Source organism: Podarcis muralis, chromosome 14 (genome assembly GCF_964188315.1).
Source record: "Podarcis muralis chromosome 14, rPodMur119.hap1.1, whole genome shotgun sequence".
NCBI classification, from domain to species: Eukaryota; Metazoa; Chordata; class Lepidosauria; order Squamata; family Lacertidae; genus Podarcis; species Podarcis muralis.
Window position 1 is genome coordinate 29,773,653 of NC_135668.1, and position 17,622 is coordinate 29,791,274.

The 17,622-nt window shown below is 43.5% G+C and overlaps 1 protein-coding gene across 5 annotated transcripts; it reads right to left on the reverse strand.

Moving 5' to 3' along the window:
• Positions 1–685: 685 nt before the first annotated feature.
• On the reverse strand, positions 686–17,236 carry BLM (BLM RecQ like helicase). 5 transcript variants are annotated; one of them, XM_028705943.2, is made up of 22 exons: positions 17,134–17,236; positions 16,575–16,690; positions 15,084–15,793; positions 14,449–14,614; positions 14,106–14,215; positions 13,567–13,699; positions 12,120–12,817; positions 11,105–11,296; positions 9,904–10,022; positions 9,237–9,350; positions 8,001–8,099; positions 7,748–7,896; positions 6,432–6,538; positions 5,887–6,047; positions 5,365–5,560; positions 4,649–4,839; positions 4,192–4,327; positions 3,486–3,685; positions 3,043–3,238; positions 2,225–2,347; positions 1,598–1,832; positions 686–941 (listed from the first exon to the last, which is right to left on the reverse strand). In XM_028705943.2, the coding sequence occupies exons 2-22, from the start codon at positions 16,670–16,672 to the stop codon at positions 785–787; spliced, it is 4,290 nt and encodes a 1,429-aa protein (XP_028561776.2). In that variant the 5' UTR covers positions 16,673–16,690; positions 17,134–17,236; the 3' UTR covers positions 686–784. The 5 variants fall into 5 exon arrangements, with proteins under 5 accessions (XP_028561776.2, XP_028561777.2, XP_077775242.1 ...); XM_028705944.2 differs by having other exon boundaries at positions 1,598–1,796; positions 12,096–12,817; XM_077919116.1 differs by having other exon boundaries at positions 1,598–1,826; positions 12,096–12,817.
• Positions 17,237–17,622: the final 386 nt, after the last annotated feature.

Consider the following 17,622-nt stretch of genomic DNA (forward strand, 5'->3'; position numbering starts at 1 on the left):
ACCTAGAGAGGGAACTGAGCATTGATCAGCTCTGCACTGTGGCAGAATCCATGTGGAGCAGGTTAAGGCAGATGGGAACCCTGGCAAGCATCCTGAGAAATATTTTGGAGAGGTTGAAGGAGGCTTTCTCAGACAGGCCCTGAGGGCTAAACCTGGGAGTCAGGAAGGCCTTGGGATGTGTTCAGTACACTTACCCAAAACATGCAAGCCTCAGCTAATACTACATGAAGTTACTAGTCCTATTACCCATCAGTTAATAACATTGGGGTCTTTTTCTTCAAGAGTTTGTATTCATATATTTAATTATTGTCGTCCGTGTAAAAAGTTCTGCAAAGACAAATTTCAAAACTCTAGTATTCACAGCTGTTCAGACCAGAAGCTTGTCTGTTAACATACATTTTGCAAGGTTTCTTATCATTAGGAATAAAATAGTCTCATGCTTCATTACCTATCAGTGGGCTGCTTTGAATGTTTTAAACAAACAAAGTAAAATGAAATAGATGTGGCATGATCCACAAATGCATGAAGTTCTCCATCTCTCATGGACAAAATGTTCAGAATAGAATACTGAAGTCAGCAAGCTATTTGGGGAAATGGGGACCAATACAACAGAGGACTTAGATACCACCAAACACTTTATTAGCGTGGCTCACAAGGTGCCTTGCTAGAAACTCTCACAGTATGGTTCAAGCAAATGTATTTATTAACATTAGGCATGAGTGTTACACCTCAATAAAAAATTAGTTAAACAGCTTCCATAGAAATTAAAAAGTCTCTAAGGATATTACAAAAATGAGAAAGAAGGCTTAAGGTATTGTCTGCTTTGTGGTTTTGGCGGTGCCATAATTGCAGGCCTTTTGCCAATTCCTGGCTTGGCAGGAGGAATGTAAGATGTGGAACTTTTGGAGTTAGATGATGTCTTCTTGCCGGTTCTGTAACCCCTAGAAAGTTAGAAAGGGAAATATAGGTCATTGACCCAGTAATTTTGTAAGCATGCATATATACTTTTTCTGTTGTCTCAAGAGCCTTATGAGATTTAAATCCCTAAAAAACAACCTCCAACATTTCTGCTCTGCATTTTGGCCAAATGTTTCATTTGTACATTTATAAGGTGGAGAACAGAATACCAACATGATTTCAGTTTGGCATTGGGGCTCTTGACCTCACTGCTGAGACACTAACCCTTTAGCACCAGCACATCCCTCTCTTCTAGGTGCTTCTCTTCTAGGCGAATTCTCCCTCTTCTAGGTGAATTCTCCCAATTGTTTTTGTCCATTTCATCCAGCCCTACACACCCAGCCTTACACATAAGTAAGGTGGGAATTGCTGTGTTCCACAAGGACACCCTGAAAGGGACAGCACTTCCAGGCTGGCATCGCAGCTTTGTCAGTCAAGATTTTATGGGATGGCTTAAAATTAAGTGATCCCATGTTGCTACTATGGCAATGTGCTCCTCACTCCTTGTGAGGTCTTCACAATAAAAATTATTGTACTTTACTGTAAACGTGTTCTTAATTGGCACCGTAGAAGGGCTTTAATCCCATGTGTTATATCTGGCTTACTTGCCACCGAAGGATTAAAAAACAACCAGCCATACCCTTTAGAACGAGCCTGCTGGCCTCCAGACCTCATTTTCCTCTTTGATTCTCTGAAGAACTGAGGCTTTTTTCTCTTCCTTCCCTTGTTGGGTCTGTTGTGGAAATAGGCAGATGTTGTATGCAGCTCCTCCTCTGCTTCATCAGTACTGGAATTTCTTTCGGCATCGGCTTCTGTAGCCGAAAGAGGCTTGTTTTCCACTGTTGAAACAGACCCAGGTGTCTTTAATCCTGTGGCTTTGGATGTTGCCAAACACAGACCATAACCCTGCAGCTTCTCCGCTTCCCCTTAGCACAGATAGTGTTATGATGTAAAGCAAGAGAATTGCTGGTCTGAAAACCACTTCAGGGTGGCAGTGCCATTTGCACCACTGTCACGGAAAAAGGAATATGTGAGCAGTCTGCATAAATGGCTGCTGGCATGGTTTGAGTTGCTTCCATCATGGGGGGGGGGGGAGTATCATCATCATGACTGAAGTGACCGAGATTGCATAAAAAGCCATTTATATAAAGGGCTCCCCAAGGAGTTCCTCGTTCCAATGGTAATCATGCAGAGAAAAACAATAACTGAAGTGACCACACTTATAAATAAATAACGTGCATAACCGGAAAATGAAGTCACACAATACCTGGCAGTGTCCATTCATAATACTTCTGCAGCACTTCAATGATTTCTGCTCCATACTTCTCTAACTTGTCCTCCGTAACACCATCAATCTGAAGCAGAACTGCAGGGTCTGGAGACAGTGTCTCTGGAGACCGGGAAAGAAAAACAGATCTTTAAAATGGCTTGACATCTGAGAATGTCTGCTATAAGCAGGGACAAGGATACATATGCTGAACATTTTTTGTTGTTGAAAAGATTGATCACCACACAAGGCGGTGACTTCTTTTACAAGCAGAACAGTCCATTTGCTTTCTATCTTCATACAAAAAGAGCACAGCAAAATCTCTCAGTTCTGCTATTAAGAGAGTTGTTCTGAAATTCCCATGCAAGCCATGCCACCTGGCAGACACCAGGAATATCACAGAGGGAAAGAGTTACAGTACAACCACGTCTTGCATGGGGGATATGCTCTGGGGATGGCGCATATATGCAAAAACACATACACCTGAACCACTCCCTTGGGACCACCCCTGCATGACCATCCTTACACCTTCCAAGCAAGGCAGAGCAGTTTTAAGCTCATGCTTAGCTTACTGGGCTCAGGAACGCTCTCACAGAATCTTGCTGGGCCAGCTGAGTAAGAAAGTCTGAGAGCTTAAAAGCTCTTTCCACGCCATGAAAATGCAGCGTAAAAGGAGCTTGCATGCAATTAATTTGCAGGATTTCAGCTGGCTGGCTTTCAACCACACAAGGTTGAAATTGTGCATACAAGACGCAACGGTACTGTACTTCATTCACAGACACAGACTTGAACCATTTCTCCATGAGCACCAACATCACCTGCAATTCTTTTCAGCGTGGCAGTGTTAAAAACATTGAAGTAATGGACATCAAACGCTTTCCCAAGGTTTTTGCAGACATCTGTGAGTTCTGAGAGACATTTCTTAACCATCTCTTCCCGCTGGGAAATTTTGATCACGGACGCCCTTTGGTGCTTGCGAATGCTGCTGGCACTTTCAGTTTCATGGAACTCTACCTGAAGGAAGCAGCAGAAGAAAATCTCACTAATGTACAACTGAAACTAAGATGTGCAGTTTCCTTCTATACAGCTTGAGACTATGACAGCAACACAGGAAGAGGATGAAGGTACTCATTAGAGGAAAAGGAGCATCTCTGCAAGACTTGAGATTTTCTTAAGGGTGGCTCCAAGCTTCTAACACCTACTTGAGGAGGAGACAGGGCATGACACTTTAGGCAAATAGATGAATTTAGCTCTTACACACCTGCAGAGATCCATTCAGCACAGCATAAGCTTTCTCACCAATCTGGACATATGCAACTGCTTGGTCATTAGCAGTGATGTAAAGGTCTTCCTCTAGAATCTTGTCCAGTACCAGTTTCCTAAAGAGTCGCTCAGCATTATGGCGTGAGTAGGCTGCTCCTTTGCCAAACAGGCCAGACTGAATCTTGGCACTCTTTGTACCTGTACAGAAAAACACAGTGTGTCTTCTTAATAAAGGCAAAAGCAGGATGCTTCAGCACAAGAATCCCCAGAGTGAGGACTCACCAGTGATTTAAATACCTTCCCTCTCATGACCAAGGGCAGATGGCAAAATGAACCAAAACCACTTGGGAGGTTGGCTAGCTACTCCTCACTCACCAGAAAATTATGTAAGGAATATTTATTATTATTTAACATACATGACCCACTAAGGAAGATAACAGAAGTCAAAACAGTAACAACTAATTGCACATTTGTTCAAAATCCAATTAAAACTTTTTAATTAATTCGACAAAATTGATTAAATTAATCCAGTGATACCAGCTTTTCAAAGTCTGATAGTAATTGACACCTCTCTGCCTCCCCCTTGCCTCTTAGCACTCCCCTAGGTAATCCCCCCTTCCAGGAGCTGGTACCACTCGCTTTGGGAACCAGTGATCAAGAAACAAATCCAACACTGAGTGTTGACAGCATACACTGCAACTTACCCAAGAAAATGTCAATCATCATATTCAAGGTGTACCTCCCTGTGTTATTCCTTCTTACTCGATTCTCGCCACAATGCTCCTGAACAAACCTAACAATGTTTTTCACATCTTCTGTCACGTTCCGTGGTTTATAATCCTAACAAAAACAGTTTTGAGGAGGAAAGATTGATTTGTTGCACTACACCTGACAATACAGTATTGGCCCCAATTTGGATACCGTTCCAAACTCAAGATATACAAGCTAAGTGAAGTGTTAGTTTAAATTTGAGCGATTCATCTGAAGGAAATACAAGAAAAAACGAGTCATACATTGAAGAAAACAGCTGAAAGTCATTGTCTGCAAGTTGCCATCCATAGTTTCTTCAGCCCAAAAATCACTCCTGCCCAGTCGCTACCAGAAATACATGTGTTCTAACCTCTAAAGAGATAACACATTTTGAAGAGTTAAGAAGCTTACCTGCTTCCTGCTGCAGTTGTCACAACTGACTTCAGGGTGTTCCTTGCAAAACCTAGAGTTGAAGCCTGTTTCCCCAAAGTAGGCCAGCAGCTGTACTCTCCGGCACTCCACGATATTCTCACAGTAATGGACCATGCTGTAGAGATTGTTGAAATGTGTCTGCCGTGTGTGGCTGTTCCCATCTTTTTCCACTGAAATTCAAATAATGCACCTTTTGACTTATTACGGAACATACACACAGAGCGAGAGCTTGCTTTTCCTTCCGACCAACAATTTGCAGACATGCATGAAGAAGAAGCCAAAAGGTTCAAACTTTAAGTTTGTGAGCTGCATTTCAACCCATTTTAGTAGGATACACAGAAGAGAAAGGAATGAGACACTGCAGCATTTTTTCCATATAAAAATTGATTTGTTTATGGGAAAGGAATTCTTCAGGAAGTTTACAGTATTTATAGTCTCCTATGGTTAGATGCTGCACACTGCTTGTTCCAAGCAACCTAAGTGAAAACGCTTAAAGCCTAAAACTTGAGAGGCAAACGCCAAGTCATTCTATTGCAGGCGGTGCTTCTATGTTTTATAGCCATGATGGCTGAAGTGGGCTGCTAAAACTGTTCTATGACAACAATTATAAAATTACCCCCCCCCCCACACACACTGAAGCCTATTCTTGCATGATTCTGGTCACAAGATTTGAGATGTCGCAGAGAAATGCTTACTAAATATGAGTCTTCTCAGCCTGTTGACATCACTATAGGTGTAGAAGAGCAGGCAGTGAGAAATTTCTCCATCACGCCCAGCTCTGCCCGACTCCTGATAGTAACCTTCAACAGATTTAGGAAGAGAGGCATGGATCACGAAGCGCACATCAGGTTTATCAATCCCCATGCCGAAAGCAATGGTTGCACATATAATCTGGAAGAGAACAAAAACAGGATTTGCATACTGCCAAGGGCAAGCAGTGCATCACAAACACACTTTATACACTGAACTGACACAGTGCTTTCTGGCTTGATACTCTGATCGACTTCCGGCTCACCTCAAGGAGGTAAAGATGAACACACGCACACAAATCCATTGAGAAAGGCCACAGAAAACTGACCAGCTAAACAGACAGGGCCATTTGTTTTGCCACAGGAGCTAACAACCATTTAGATCTGTGCTGGCTACACCCTGTGTTCGTTTTTAATATTTCTACTTGTGTGTGATATCAGCATCTTCTGCAGTTTCGTCTCCTTTACCTGGCATCCGTCCTGATTAATCCACTTCTGCTGCACATGGTCTCTGGTGCTGTCCGTGAGACCAGCATGATAGGCAAGTGCAGAAAGGCCAGAGCTCTGCAAAGTGCTGGCAACGGAGTCACATTCGTATCGGGAGAGGCAATAAATTATCCCAGAGTCATCTAAAGAAAAAGGAAAAAACAGGCGAAATATGGGAGCTGGAGTATTCAGTCCTCTCAAATAAAGTAAATTAAAAGTGACAGCGGAAGTCGCACACCCCTCTGAGCTACATTTCACAGAACTGAAGAACTTTCTGACAGTGATAGCTGTTTGATAGTGGAACAGACTCCTTCGGAAGGTGGTGGCCTCTCCTTCATTGGAGCTTTTTAAGCAAAGGTTGGGTGGCCACCTGTCGTGGATGCTTTATTTGAGATTCCGGCATTGCAGGGGGTTGGACTAGATGACCCTCAGGAGCCCCTTCCAACTCTACAATTGTTTCATTCTTTGAAAAAGCCTCAATTCACACAAATACATCCTGCCAGAGGAAGGAAAGGAACTAAACTCACTTGGATGGTATTTTCGGATCCAATCCAAGCAGTCCAGCGCAACACTTTTGGGCTTCTTGGGCAAAACATCGTATTTCAGGTTCCGCCTGTTAAAGCTCATACTAAACCTAGAAAATATCCATCACAAGAAAAGTAATTTTTTCTTCTTTAAAAAACAGTAAATTGCTAAAGGATATGAGTATCTTAAATGATATCTTAAGAAAAGCCACCAGTGCCTCCTCATGTACTTGTATGGCTCCCACCATGCCATAGCGTCTGGGCTGGACACACCAGCAGCTCCTTGTATGCTGAGTAAAGGAGGCTGAGAGGCCAAGGAGGGCAGGTAAGTCATTTCTTTCTCTTAGAGGAAAGGGCCAGAAGTGGCACTGAAGGAAATAAACACACACAGGGAAGAGAAAGGAAGAGAAAGAGATAACAGATCTGTTATAGGGCAAAGAAGTCAATCTAAAGGAAATAGGCCAAAAGGATGAAAAACTAGTGTCTGGGGCTTGTGGGGTGGGGAGAAGATTCAAGCTGAGTGTGAAAGGAAAATAGGGGGGAGATATCATAGGAGATGGGATTAAAAAACAACTTCTGGGATGCTTGGGGGCAGGGCAAGGAAAATATAAAAATAAAAGGCCTTCTCTACCTGACTAAAAGGGGACGCGGGTGGCACTGTGGGTAAAACCTCAGCGCCTAGGGCTTGCTGATCGCATGGTCGGCGGTTCGAATCCACGCGGCGGGGTGCGCTCCCGTCGTTCGGTCCCAGCACCTGCCAACCTAGCAGTTCGAAAGCACCCTCGGGTGCAAGTAGATAAATAGGGACCGCTTACTGGCGGAAAGGTAAACGGCGTTTCCGTGTGCTGCGCTGGCTCGCCAGATGCAGCTTTGTCACGCTGGCCACGTGACCCGGAAGTGTCTCCGGACAGCGCTGGCCCCCGGCCTCTTAAGTGAGATGGGCGCACAACCCTAGAGTCTGTCAAGACTGGCCCGTACGGGCAGGGGTACCTTTACCTTTACCTTACCCGACTAAAATGGGACTGAATTCTGACAAAAATGGTAAGGCTGAGTCACAATACCTCCAGAACAAATGCCTGCAGGTAGCTTGAGGAAAGCTGACCTATGGAACTCCTTTTCATGAGCTAAAGGCTGTGCCAGAGAATTTCCAAAGACTGTTTAGATATCGCTTAGAAAAAGATGTCAGCAATTGCCAGCTGATGATGCCAGACACAGCAAATGCCACTAGCCACCATTTTAAGCCTTGGTGGTTTTCAGCGATCTCATGTGGGCCACTGGGTATAGTAAGCTGGAGAATTCCTGGTGTAGATCAAACTTACACCTGTGGCTTCAGCATCTCCAGTTGATTCAGGACATCCTTTTGCACCCTTGCGTTTGCGGTGGCAGTAAGAGCCATCATAGGAACGGAAGCAAATTTCTTACGAAGCATATTCAGCCGCTTGTAGTCTTGGCGGAAGTCATGGCCCCACTAGTCAAAATATTTTTTTTAAAAAGTTAATTTGCTTACAGATCAATGCAAGGGTTCAGCTGGTTCCCCAACCTCTCTGACATTTCCAAAAAAGAGAAGGTCACCTGACTAACGCAGTGTGCCTCGTCAATCACAAAGCGCGCCAACAGCTTCCGCTCATAGAGATTCTCCAGGGTTGACATCAGCCGGCCACTCGAGCAGACCTAAGGAAGACCCACACCCAAGGATCCAGAAACTTTAGTGGAGAATTGCTATCACTGTATATTCGCACGTAGCAAATTCCTTCCTACATCACTTTTCAGCATAAAAAGTGCTTTAGCCTCCTTATCTCATTTGCCCTCATCCACCATTTCAGATAGACTTGGTGTTAGGGTGCACACATAGCAGACACCCAGTCCACAGAAAACCAATCCTTCACCCTTCAACATTTGGAAAATTTATCGAGAGAAATTACACTTTACACACAGAACAATGTCAAAAAGCCATCTTGGCTCTCCTAAGGACTCTAAATGTTTTCTCTGCAGAGGGAAGTATCTTGGAGAACCAGTATACTTTCATTCTAGCCTGTTAAAACAAGGACAACCTGAATTTCCTATGGAACATTGCATAAAATCATTTATAACTGTATAATTCGAGTCCTCCATAATCCCTCTTGCCTGAGAACACAAAGGCAGATAGCAATCAGGGAAAGTTCCTGAAGGGATTCCTCTCCCAAATCTATGAACCTCCTTTGTGTTAATTGTCGTTGTTTGCCGAAATGCTCTGCACTGAGGGATGTTGGCTGGGCATCCTGATTGTCTCAACAAATGCTAATATTTTGCATAAACCTTGTCTGGAACTATGTAAAACTTGCTAAATCCTCGGGAATGTCACACCTTGACCTGCCTGAGCCACTGTAGCCCCACCTTGTGTGTGATGTAATTTCTGGTTTGTAAAGGGGCCAAAATGTAGCCCTTTAAAAAGAGATGTTTTTTCTTTGCACTTGGTCTCTTTTACCTCCTTTGCAGGGAGGGGAGGGAACTCTGTTGCAAAATAAATAAATAAATAAGGATCTGTTTTGCTTTCTTTAGATCCTTGCCTCCATCCACTCATCTCTGAGTGATCATGAACTTAGGAGTCTCAGTCCCTTGGGGAGTTGGGCAGCAAAAAAACTAAACCCCAATTTTTCTACACCATTGATAAGCAGAGGCCTGCTCTAGTCATGCAAGCAGAGTTCATGTGTGAGCAGGGATGGAAGCCTAGCTCTCCTCCATCCAAACCTGCTGGCTTCTTTTGGCTGGTGGGCTGTATCCTATATATGATAAAACCCAATGCTGATGGTGCTTAGACCTTCTACAAACCTTCTCTGGAGTAACATAGAGGAGTTTTATGATGGGGTCTTTCTTCGACAGCTGCATGTAGATTCTGGATGCTTCAGCATCAGTCTTGTCACCTGTCAGGTGAGTTGCTGGAATCTATGACAGAAGAAGAGCTGTTTGCATTCAGTATAAAGTAGCTCCCTGTGTTCCCGAGTCAGATCTATTAGTCCATTTACTATTATCTACAAAGACTGGCAGCGGCTCTCTGGGATTTCAGATACGGTTCTCTCCCAGCCCTAGATTGAATCAGGGATCTTCTGCATGAAAAGCAGGTGCTCTCCCACTGAGATACAGTGATAGACTAAATAGATGCAACAGCAAATGGATAGGTGAATTCAACACTCATTTTACACTATTATCTACAGTAAGTCAAAAACGGTACACACAGATAATGTACTAGCTTCCATGATGTAGGCCTAAATGTGTGTCCATGCTCCCTTCCTTGCCTGCTATGGTGCCGAGCTCCCAAAATTTGGATCAACTTGAATCTGAATAGCAATGCCCAAATATTGGAAATAAGGAACGGAAGATTCTAATTTGCATGAAGTCATACCCCAGAGCAAAGAGCAGAATCGGTCACGACTAATGAAGATGCAGACAACTCTCCTCATGCAAAGGATCAATGAGAAAACCATGGGCTTGAACTCACATCCATTGATGTTAGCTTCTGAACTTGATCCACTATCAGTGACCTCAAGGGGGAGATCACAATGGTGACTCCCGCTGAAACGCAAGCTGGTAGCTGGTAGCATAAGCTCTTCCCACCTCCTGTGGGAAGGGAAAAAACCAAGGATTAGTTGGAAAGCTCACCTGGGCAGTAAGCAAATGCAGGTTGTCCAGATGAGATTTAGCAAAAGCCAGAAACCTCCGCCCTAGAATATTTCAACAAATTTTCAATCTGGGTTTCAAAATTACTTTCTGCACTCCTCCAACTCCTACTAAGAATGGTTCACTGCAAACACAACTTAAGTACAGGTTTTATGATCAATGCATTAGGAATTTTAGTTCTGGTAACTTTTGTCAGACAGTGTTTTTTATTTTTTAATCGAAAATTCTCATTATGTCATGCTTTAAGAGTTGCTACACTGTCTACATAAGAACATCAGAAGAGTTGTGCTTGATAAAGCCAAAGGGGGCCCCATCAAGACCAGAATCCTGTTCTCACAACGACCAACCAGATGCCTCTTCTGGGAAACCCGGAAGCAGGATCCAAAGAACAAGAGCACGCTCCTCTCTCGTGGTTTCCAGCAACTGGTATTCAGAAGCACTGCAGCCTTCAATTGTGGAGGCAGAGCACAGGCATCGTGGGTAGTAGCCCCCAATAGCCCCTCCTCCATGACTTTGTCTAGGTCACATAAAGTCTCTAACCAGTTGCAAAGAATCATGCTTAATCGTTAGAGCCAGTGGAAATGCATGCCAGCTTAGAAAATATTAGCAACTTGTTTATATCCTGTTGGAAGCCGCCCAGAGTGGCTGGGGCAACCTAGTCAAATGGGCCGGGTACAAGTAATGATTCAACTCATGGATTATATTCAGCGATTTAAATCAATTCACCCTGCATTTAGCAACCCCACACCTCCACTATGATCCAGATCTCCCCACAACCTGTTTGTCAGTCTTCAACTTTGCTGTCCAAATGCACACTGTGTGTCCTTAACGACAGCACCTTTCACTTTGCTGACATACACAATAAAAGGTTGTGGCACTTCATCACCTCAGGAGGCAAAAGGTCATCTGCCAGGAGTCTCCCGCACCTTTTTACCCATTGCACGCCTTCTGAAAACCTCCCAGGTTGCCAGACTAGCCCCCTAGACCACATGCGGTTGGCAGGCACCCTTGCCATCACACACCTGTGGGCATTAAGATGAAGCAGTCTTCGCCCAACAGAGCAGCATTGATGGCTTCAAGCTGATTCGTCCGGAAGTGATGCAGACCAAATCTTTTGTGAAATATCTTCATCATTTCGTTAGAATGGGGAAATGCTAAGCCTCTGAAGTGCTCTAGCAATGGATTTCTGGAAGGTGAATTTTTAACCTGTGGATCTAGAAGAAAACAGGTTACCAGAATAAATAACAATTGCTTGGTTTTTGTGTGTGCTCTGTAGCATATCAACAGCTTACTCTTAACCCATTTTGCATAATTATAAGTATACTAGTGGAACTAGATAGGTGGAGTGTGATCCTCAACTGTGTTGGCAATGCAAAATCAAGAGCTGGGAGTTATCCTGGATTCCTTAATAATATAACTATAGGACCCTGTGAAATCTAAACTCAAAGTCATGCTTCTGGTCTCACTGAATGTAATTGATTCACACATCTAAGCAATTTTTGTCCCCACTATTTACAACAGCAGAGTTTGGCACCAGCTTAACTCTCACTTTGGACATGACCCAGTGAATCTTTTCAAAATTTATCTTCGAAACAAAACAGTGTCGGGCAGCAAAGCTGACATTTCACAACAGCAGCCCTAACCCCCACAGAAGCAGCAGCAGCACAACCACAATGCAAAACCAGAGAACGTCACTGCTCAAGTTAATGCGAGAGCAAATTCCTGCTGTTTGAAAAGGAAAATGCTATACACTCCCTACAGCAGAATTTGGTATCGGTACAGAAGAAAAATCCTGTGTGTGTGTGTGTCACATTTCTCAAAGTATTTCAGAACTCAGAAATGCAGTGACAAAAGTGTGACCTCGTGAAGGAAAAGCAAAGCTGCTACCAAGTGACTGTGATGAAGCAATGAATAGTATTCCCATTGCAACTCAAGCAATGTGTCAGATTAGTTAATTACACAATAGCTCCCTGGCACAACTAGCTTCTGTGACAGAGAATTAGCATAATTTACCCAAGCAGTTCTTGGCAGGCGCACCCTGGCAGTTTGCTCTGGGAAAAATAGGATTTGAAAAATGACCATTTCCCTTAGCTGTAAGGGAGCTTTTTTCCAGGAATGGTTTGGCAGGCTGTGCTTCCTCAGCACGCTGGTAGCAAGTACTAGGTGGCTGTAAAGTTGAAGTGTTTATTATGCTGTCCAACTCATCAAAGTCATCAATATCAAAATCATCATCAAAGGCCACATTCTCTGTTGCTGAGGAATTCTCTCTCAAATTACTTTGAAGGAGAGTGAGTTTCTCTTGGTCTTGATTCCCCTTTGAACACAGCCAACCCTTTTCTCCCCATTCTGTCCTTGGATTTTTGATGGAACTGTTCAGAGAGGAGATTCTGTTGTCGACTCCTCTTTTAGAAAGAGACAACCCTGCATTTTCCGAGATGCTACTGTCCATAGCAAAAGTCTTGGAAAAAATTGACAGGTCAGCATTACTGGAGTCTTGAGTGCTTGGTACAAAGGAGGGGGTTGAATGAAAGTTATGCTGGGGCGCAACCTTTGGGGAAGGTTGTCTAGACATGAACAATTCCCTACAAGGGTCAGTGGCAGAGGTTTTTCCCAGTTGAAAAGAAACACCACCATCCATAGATCTTTCATGTCCAGAATAAAGTTTGCAATTTTCATCCAAAGATATGCCACTGTCCTTTCTACTTCCATTAGTGCCATTCTTTAAGAGTTTTCTTCTGGAAATAAAGAAAAAATATGAACTATTAATACACAGAATCACAGAGTTGGAAGGGACCCCAAGGGTGATCTAGTCCAACCGCCTGCAATGCAAGGATCTCAGCAAAAACAAGCTTACTCCATGTGACAGCCATTTAGATATTTGAAGATGGCTATCATATCTTCTCTCAAGTCTCCTCTTATTTCAACTTTTTATAGGTCAGGTTAATAGCCAAAGAGCCAGATAAAGATGCCTTTGCTTACCAAAAAATTTGATATAAACTTGCCTCAATTGCCAGACCAGGATTTCTTGAGGGTATTTATCTCAGGAGGGACACTGGTGGCAAAAAAAAGCCCCCTTTGGGGACGCGGGTGCCGCTGTGGGTTAAACCACAGAGCCTAGGACTTGCCGATCAGAAGGTCGGCGGTTCGAATCCCAGCGACGGGGTGACCTCCTGTTGCTTGGTCCCTGCTCCTGCCAACCTAGCAGTTCGAAAGCACGTCAAAGTGCAAGTAGATAAATAGGTACTGCTCCGGCGGGAAGGTAAACGGTGTTTCCGTGCGCTGCTCTGGTTCGCCAGAAGCAGCTTAGTTATGCTGGCCACATGACCTCGGCCAGTAAAGCGAGATGACAGCCGCAACGCCAGAGTCGGTCACGACTGGAGCTAATGGTCAGGGATCCCTTTACCTTTACCTATTTATCTCAGAGACACAAGAGATAAACAGAGTCTGTGAACACACTCTGGGTTAGTGGCATCTCAAGACAGACCTGCGATCTCTATGCTGAAGGAGCTCTTTTCCACACGACAAAGATTTCAGCTCCCATTCTGGAACGGAATCCACCAGCTTGCAGATGTCTTCCATCACACTGTAGAGGGACCATCCCAAAAGTGAATGCTTGTCTGAAATGAAACACAGTAAGGTTAAAGCACCACTTTAGTCACAATCTACCAGCAACTTGAAAATAACCTGCTTTTTCAAGGAAGTCCTTAAGATTCTCTAATCCTTGGACTACCCATGTGCTAGTAGTTCATTCTGACTTCAGTGGAATTTAAGCATGTTTGTAATTCAAAGGGAAACAAAGGAAGTTTTACAGGAAAACATGCCCACCACACAGTTCTTAGGTGTTTTTTTTAAAAACCTGAAGTCACATTGCAAAAATCTTAATAGAAGCTGAAGCACTTACTACCCAGTCCTGTGATTTAGTCAGGTGCAAGGCTGCAGACAGGTCTGTATCTGAAGACCACAATGAGGTCTGCACTTTCTGAAAGCAAGCAGGTGAAGCCCCTTCAGGAGGAGTTATTTTACCTTCCTGCCTATCACTGTTTCCATGGGTGGTTTCTCCAAAGTCTGGAAGGCTGCTTTTCAAACTTTCAGGGGCCAGTGTTTTCTCAACAGCAGCTTCTCTGGAAACATACCTAACATTAAGAAGAAGTCGTTAAGTCATCCCGTATAAATACACTGCTGTGAATAAACTTTTTCGCATCAGCTAGAAAACACTTCTTACTAAGCTTATTTGTTCCACCAGCATTTTGGTCATTCACTGATGAAAAAACTCCAGATCCATGATTTCACCATCCTACCCGGGCTACTTCTATCAGAGATGGTCCTGGTAAATAACAAAGTTGTGGACTTATCATTTCCATCATACCTAATGCTTTTCAAAGAGGATGCAGAAGACGGTATCTCTTCCTCTGGAGAGGGTGGAATGCAGTCTACGTAGTTTTCATCCTCAAACACATCATACATAGCTGGATCATTCCACACTTCATCTGGTTCCTCACTTTCATTTAGGATGAAGTCAGCGTCATTCTGTGCTTTAACACAAGCAATAAGAATATTTGACTAACAGCAGTTTTAAAACACACTGAGGACAATTTAAAAAATCAATAAAATCCACCAAGTAATACATAAAATCCACCCAGGAAAAAAATCTAACAGACACAACTTAAAAACCCAGCCACCTATCCCCCCTGCAAAAAAACCCCACCTTTGGGTGCTGTAGCCCATATGGAGATGGGCCTTCTCCATGGTGGGACCCCAGTTCTAAAACTCCCTGCTCCTTTATATTTAGCCTACTATGTGCTAGAAAGCATTTACTGACTGAATACATCTGTTTGCATGGTGTGAAAATGAACTAGTATATGCAGTTTTATGGCTTATTCTGTATTGGGTGGTTTAATGATTCTTTGTTACTCAGATCGAGATCTTGGACAAAGGACGCTATATAAACATTTAAAATAAATAATGCTATTAATAGACTTGACTAGAAAGAAAGCCATTTACCTTTCAAATGCTCTTCCTTTTTGTCACCGAAGGGACTTTCCACAGGCTTCTCCTCCTGAAGGTTTTCACTTACAAAGCTTTCACAAGGGCTGGGTGTGGGAGAATCAAGGCAAATGACAGACTGGCTTCCAGCAGGATCTGGTACCTTGTAAAGAATCTGTATTTTGTTCTTCTCACACACAGAGGGTCCATTACATTCTTGGTTAGCTTTTCCCATGCCATCTGCCTTTAATGACTTTCTGGGGATGGGACTATGGTTTTTTGGAGCCTTCCTAGCTTTTACAGACTGAGTGTCTGAAAAGGAACCAGGCCGCTTTGAGCATACCTTTTGTGGACCAGATATTTCAAAGTCATCAGTGTCATCCCAGACATCATCAATATTAATAACTGAATTGTATGAAGAATTATGGTCTGATTTCAGGAGCTGATGGTCATCTGGTTTGCTGCCCACATCACTTTCTTTTACAGAAGACTGGAAACAATCTAGAACATCTCGACATTGCTCATTTGGATAATTGTGCTTTCCTTCCTGCTTTTTCAATGTTGTTTCAAAAACTTCACTGATTCTCATCTGCTTATCCTTTGACACACTTGGATTTGTCAAGGAAGAGTTAGCATCCTTCTCTTTTAAGGTCAAATCCTTCGTTTCAGCTAAATATTTTACTGGCGTACAGTTACCAAGAGAGGTTTTCTTTTTGAATGTAAATCCCCTACAAAAGAGCCAAACAGTTTATTTAGACTTTGAGTGATTCATCAAGTCCTGCATTCTTTATGCCATGGTATTTTCCTCTGCTTTCAAACATATGCTTGAATACTATATACAAACATTGCAAAAAATAAATAAATGAGATATTTAATCTTAGTCTCATTTTGGCATTCAGTTTCTTATCACTTTTTCTGTTTAAATTTTAAACAGCAAATTAGTATTCATGTTTATAGTGGACCAAAGTATCTTGAAATATAACAATCAATATACAGTATGTACCAGGAAACAGATAATTGGACCAGGAAAGTGAGCATGCCCAGATTTTTTTAAAAATTAGCCTTTCATTTCATTTCAAGCCATGTATTTAAATTCCCAAACATGTTGCTCATTAACTATTTCTAAGCATTACTAATGCCTGAAATTAGACAGAAATTACCTTTAAATGTGTTTTACATTTACCCAAGCTTTCCGGGACTCCTATTTTTAAAATTTCTAAAAGGATTTTGTATACATCGTTCACTTTTATTTGTGTGTGTGTGTGTGTGTGTGTGTATGAGAGAGAGAGAGAGAGAGAGAGAGAGAGAGAGAGAGAGAGAGTTACTTTCCCCCTTATTTTTATGCAGTTCTTAAGGTATTTTCCATGTTATGGCAAGAGGAAAATAAATATTTCCCCAAGTAACTATCATTAATGTCTAGTACATGCTCAATATCTGGTAAATATTGATTGCCACTTTTTGATCATGTTCAGTTTGAGATGCTCGGGGGGGGGGGGGCGCAATACTTACATAGTCTTGGGTTTGAGAGGCGCCAGGTTTCTTAGAGGGGCTTTGGCTGAATGAAGTGCAAGCTGCTTCTGCAGGTTATTCTGAGGAACGGCTGCCATTCTGTTTTTTTAAGTAGGCTGGGGGAGAGAAAACAAACAAAACCTACACACTTGAAATACAAAAGTATCGTAAGCGAAAATAAACTTTGGTCAATAAGAAGTTGAAAATGACTTCAAGGGCAGTTATGTTCCCCACTGTAGGCAGAAGCAGGAGCTTGAGCCTCTGTTTTGACAATGGTATGTATAAGCTTGTTTAACTTATACATAAATCTGGCACTGCCAGCAGCATAGCCGCTCCGAGCGCCGCCCCCACAACCCCAGTCTGCGCTTCCCAGCGCAGCTCCCGCCCCCCTCCAGCTCTGCTTGCAGTGGGGCGGGAGACCTGGGGGTCGTCCAGCAGCAGGCGGCCTCTCGCAGAATCGAAAGGAGCCCAATGGATGATCAAGTCCAACCCCCTGCGATGCATCGGTCCGCGTGGCACCCCCTCTCCCCCCACGACTTCACCGCTCCCAAGGATCTACCTTCACCGCAGAAGCGGCTCTCGCCGCAGTCGCCTCGCTCCCTCCTCTTCGCATTTAGCGCCTTCTCAGCCTCCCGAGTATCCTATTGGCTAAGGAAGAGCTCCTTCCCGGCTGCAAAGGAAGTGACGTCACCTACAGGTCCAGCGCCCGCAGAAGGTCCGGTGGGAAAAGGACACCTCCGGGCCTTTGCGGGCCGGGGAATGGCTTCCGCCGAAGAAGCAACCCCCCACCCGCCCCAACCTCATTTCCCCCGGCTAATTCATCTGATAGATGCAGATCCGGCACCCCCAGAACAAACTCACGACCAGCCTTTTTTTGAGCCTTTATTTGTCAAAACTAGAAACATCATCCTTACAAAAATAATCAGGCTCTTAAATGCAAAGAAACTGTTAACATCCCGTCCCTCCCCCCTGATGCAGTGTTTTAGCAAAGAGGACAGAAAAGCTTCCGGGAATTTGCACTTCATTAGGACTGTTAAAGGAACAAGGG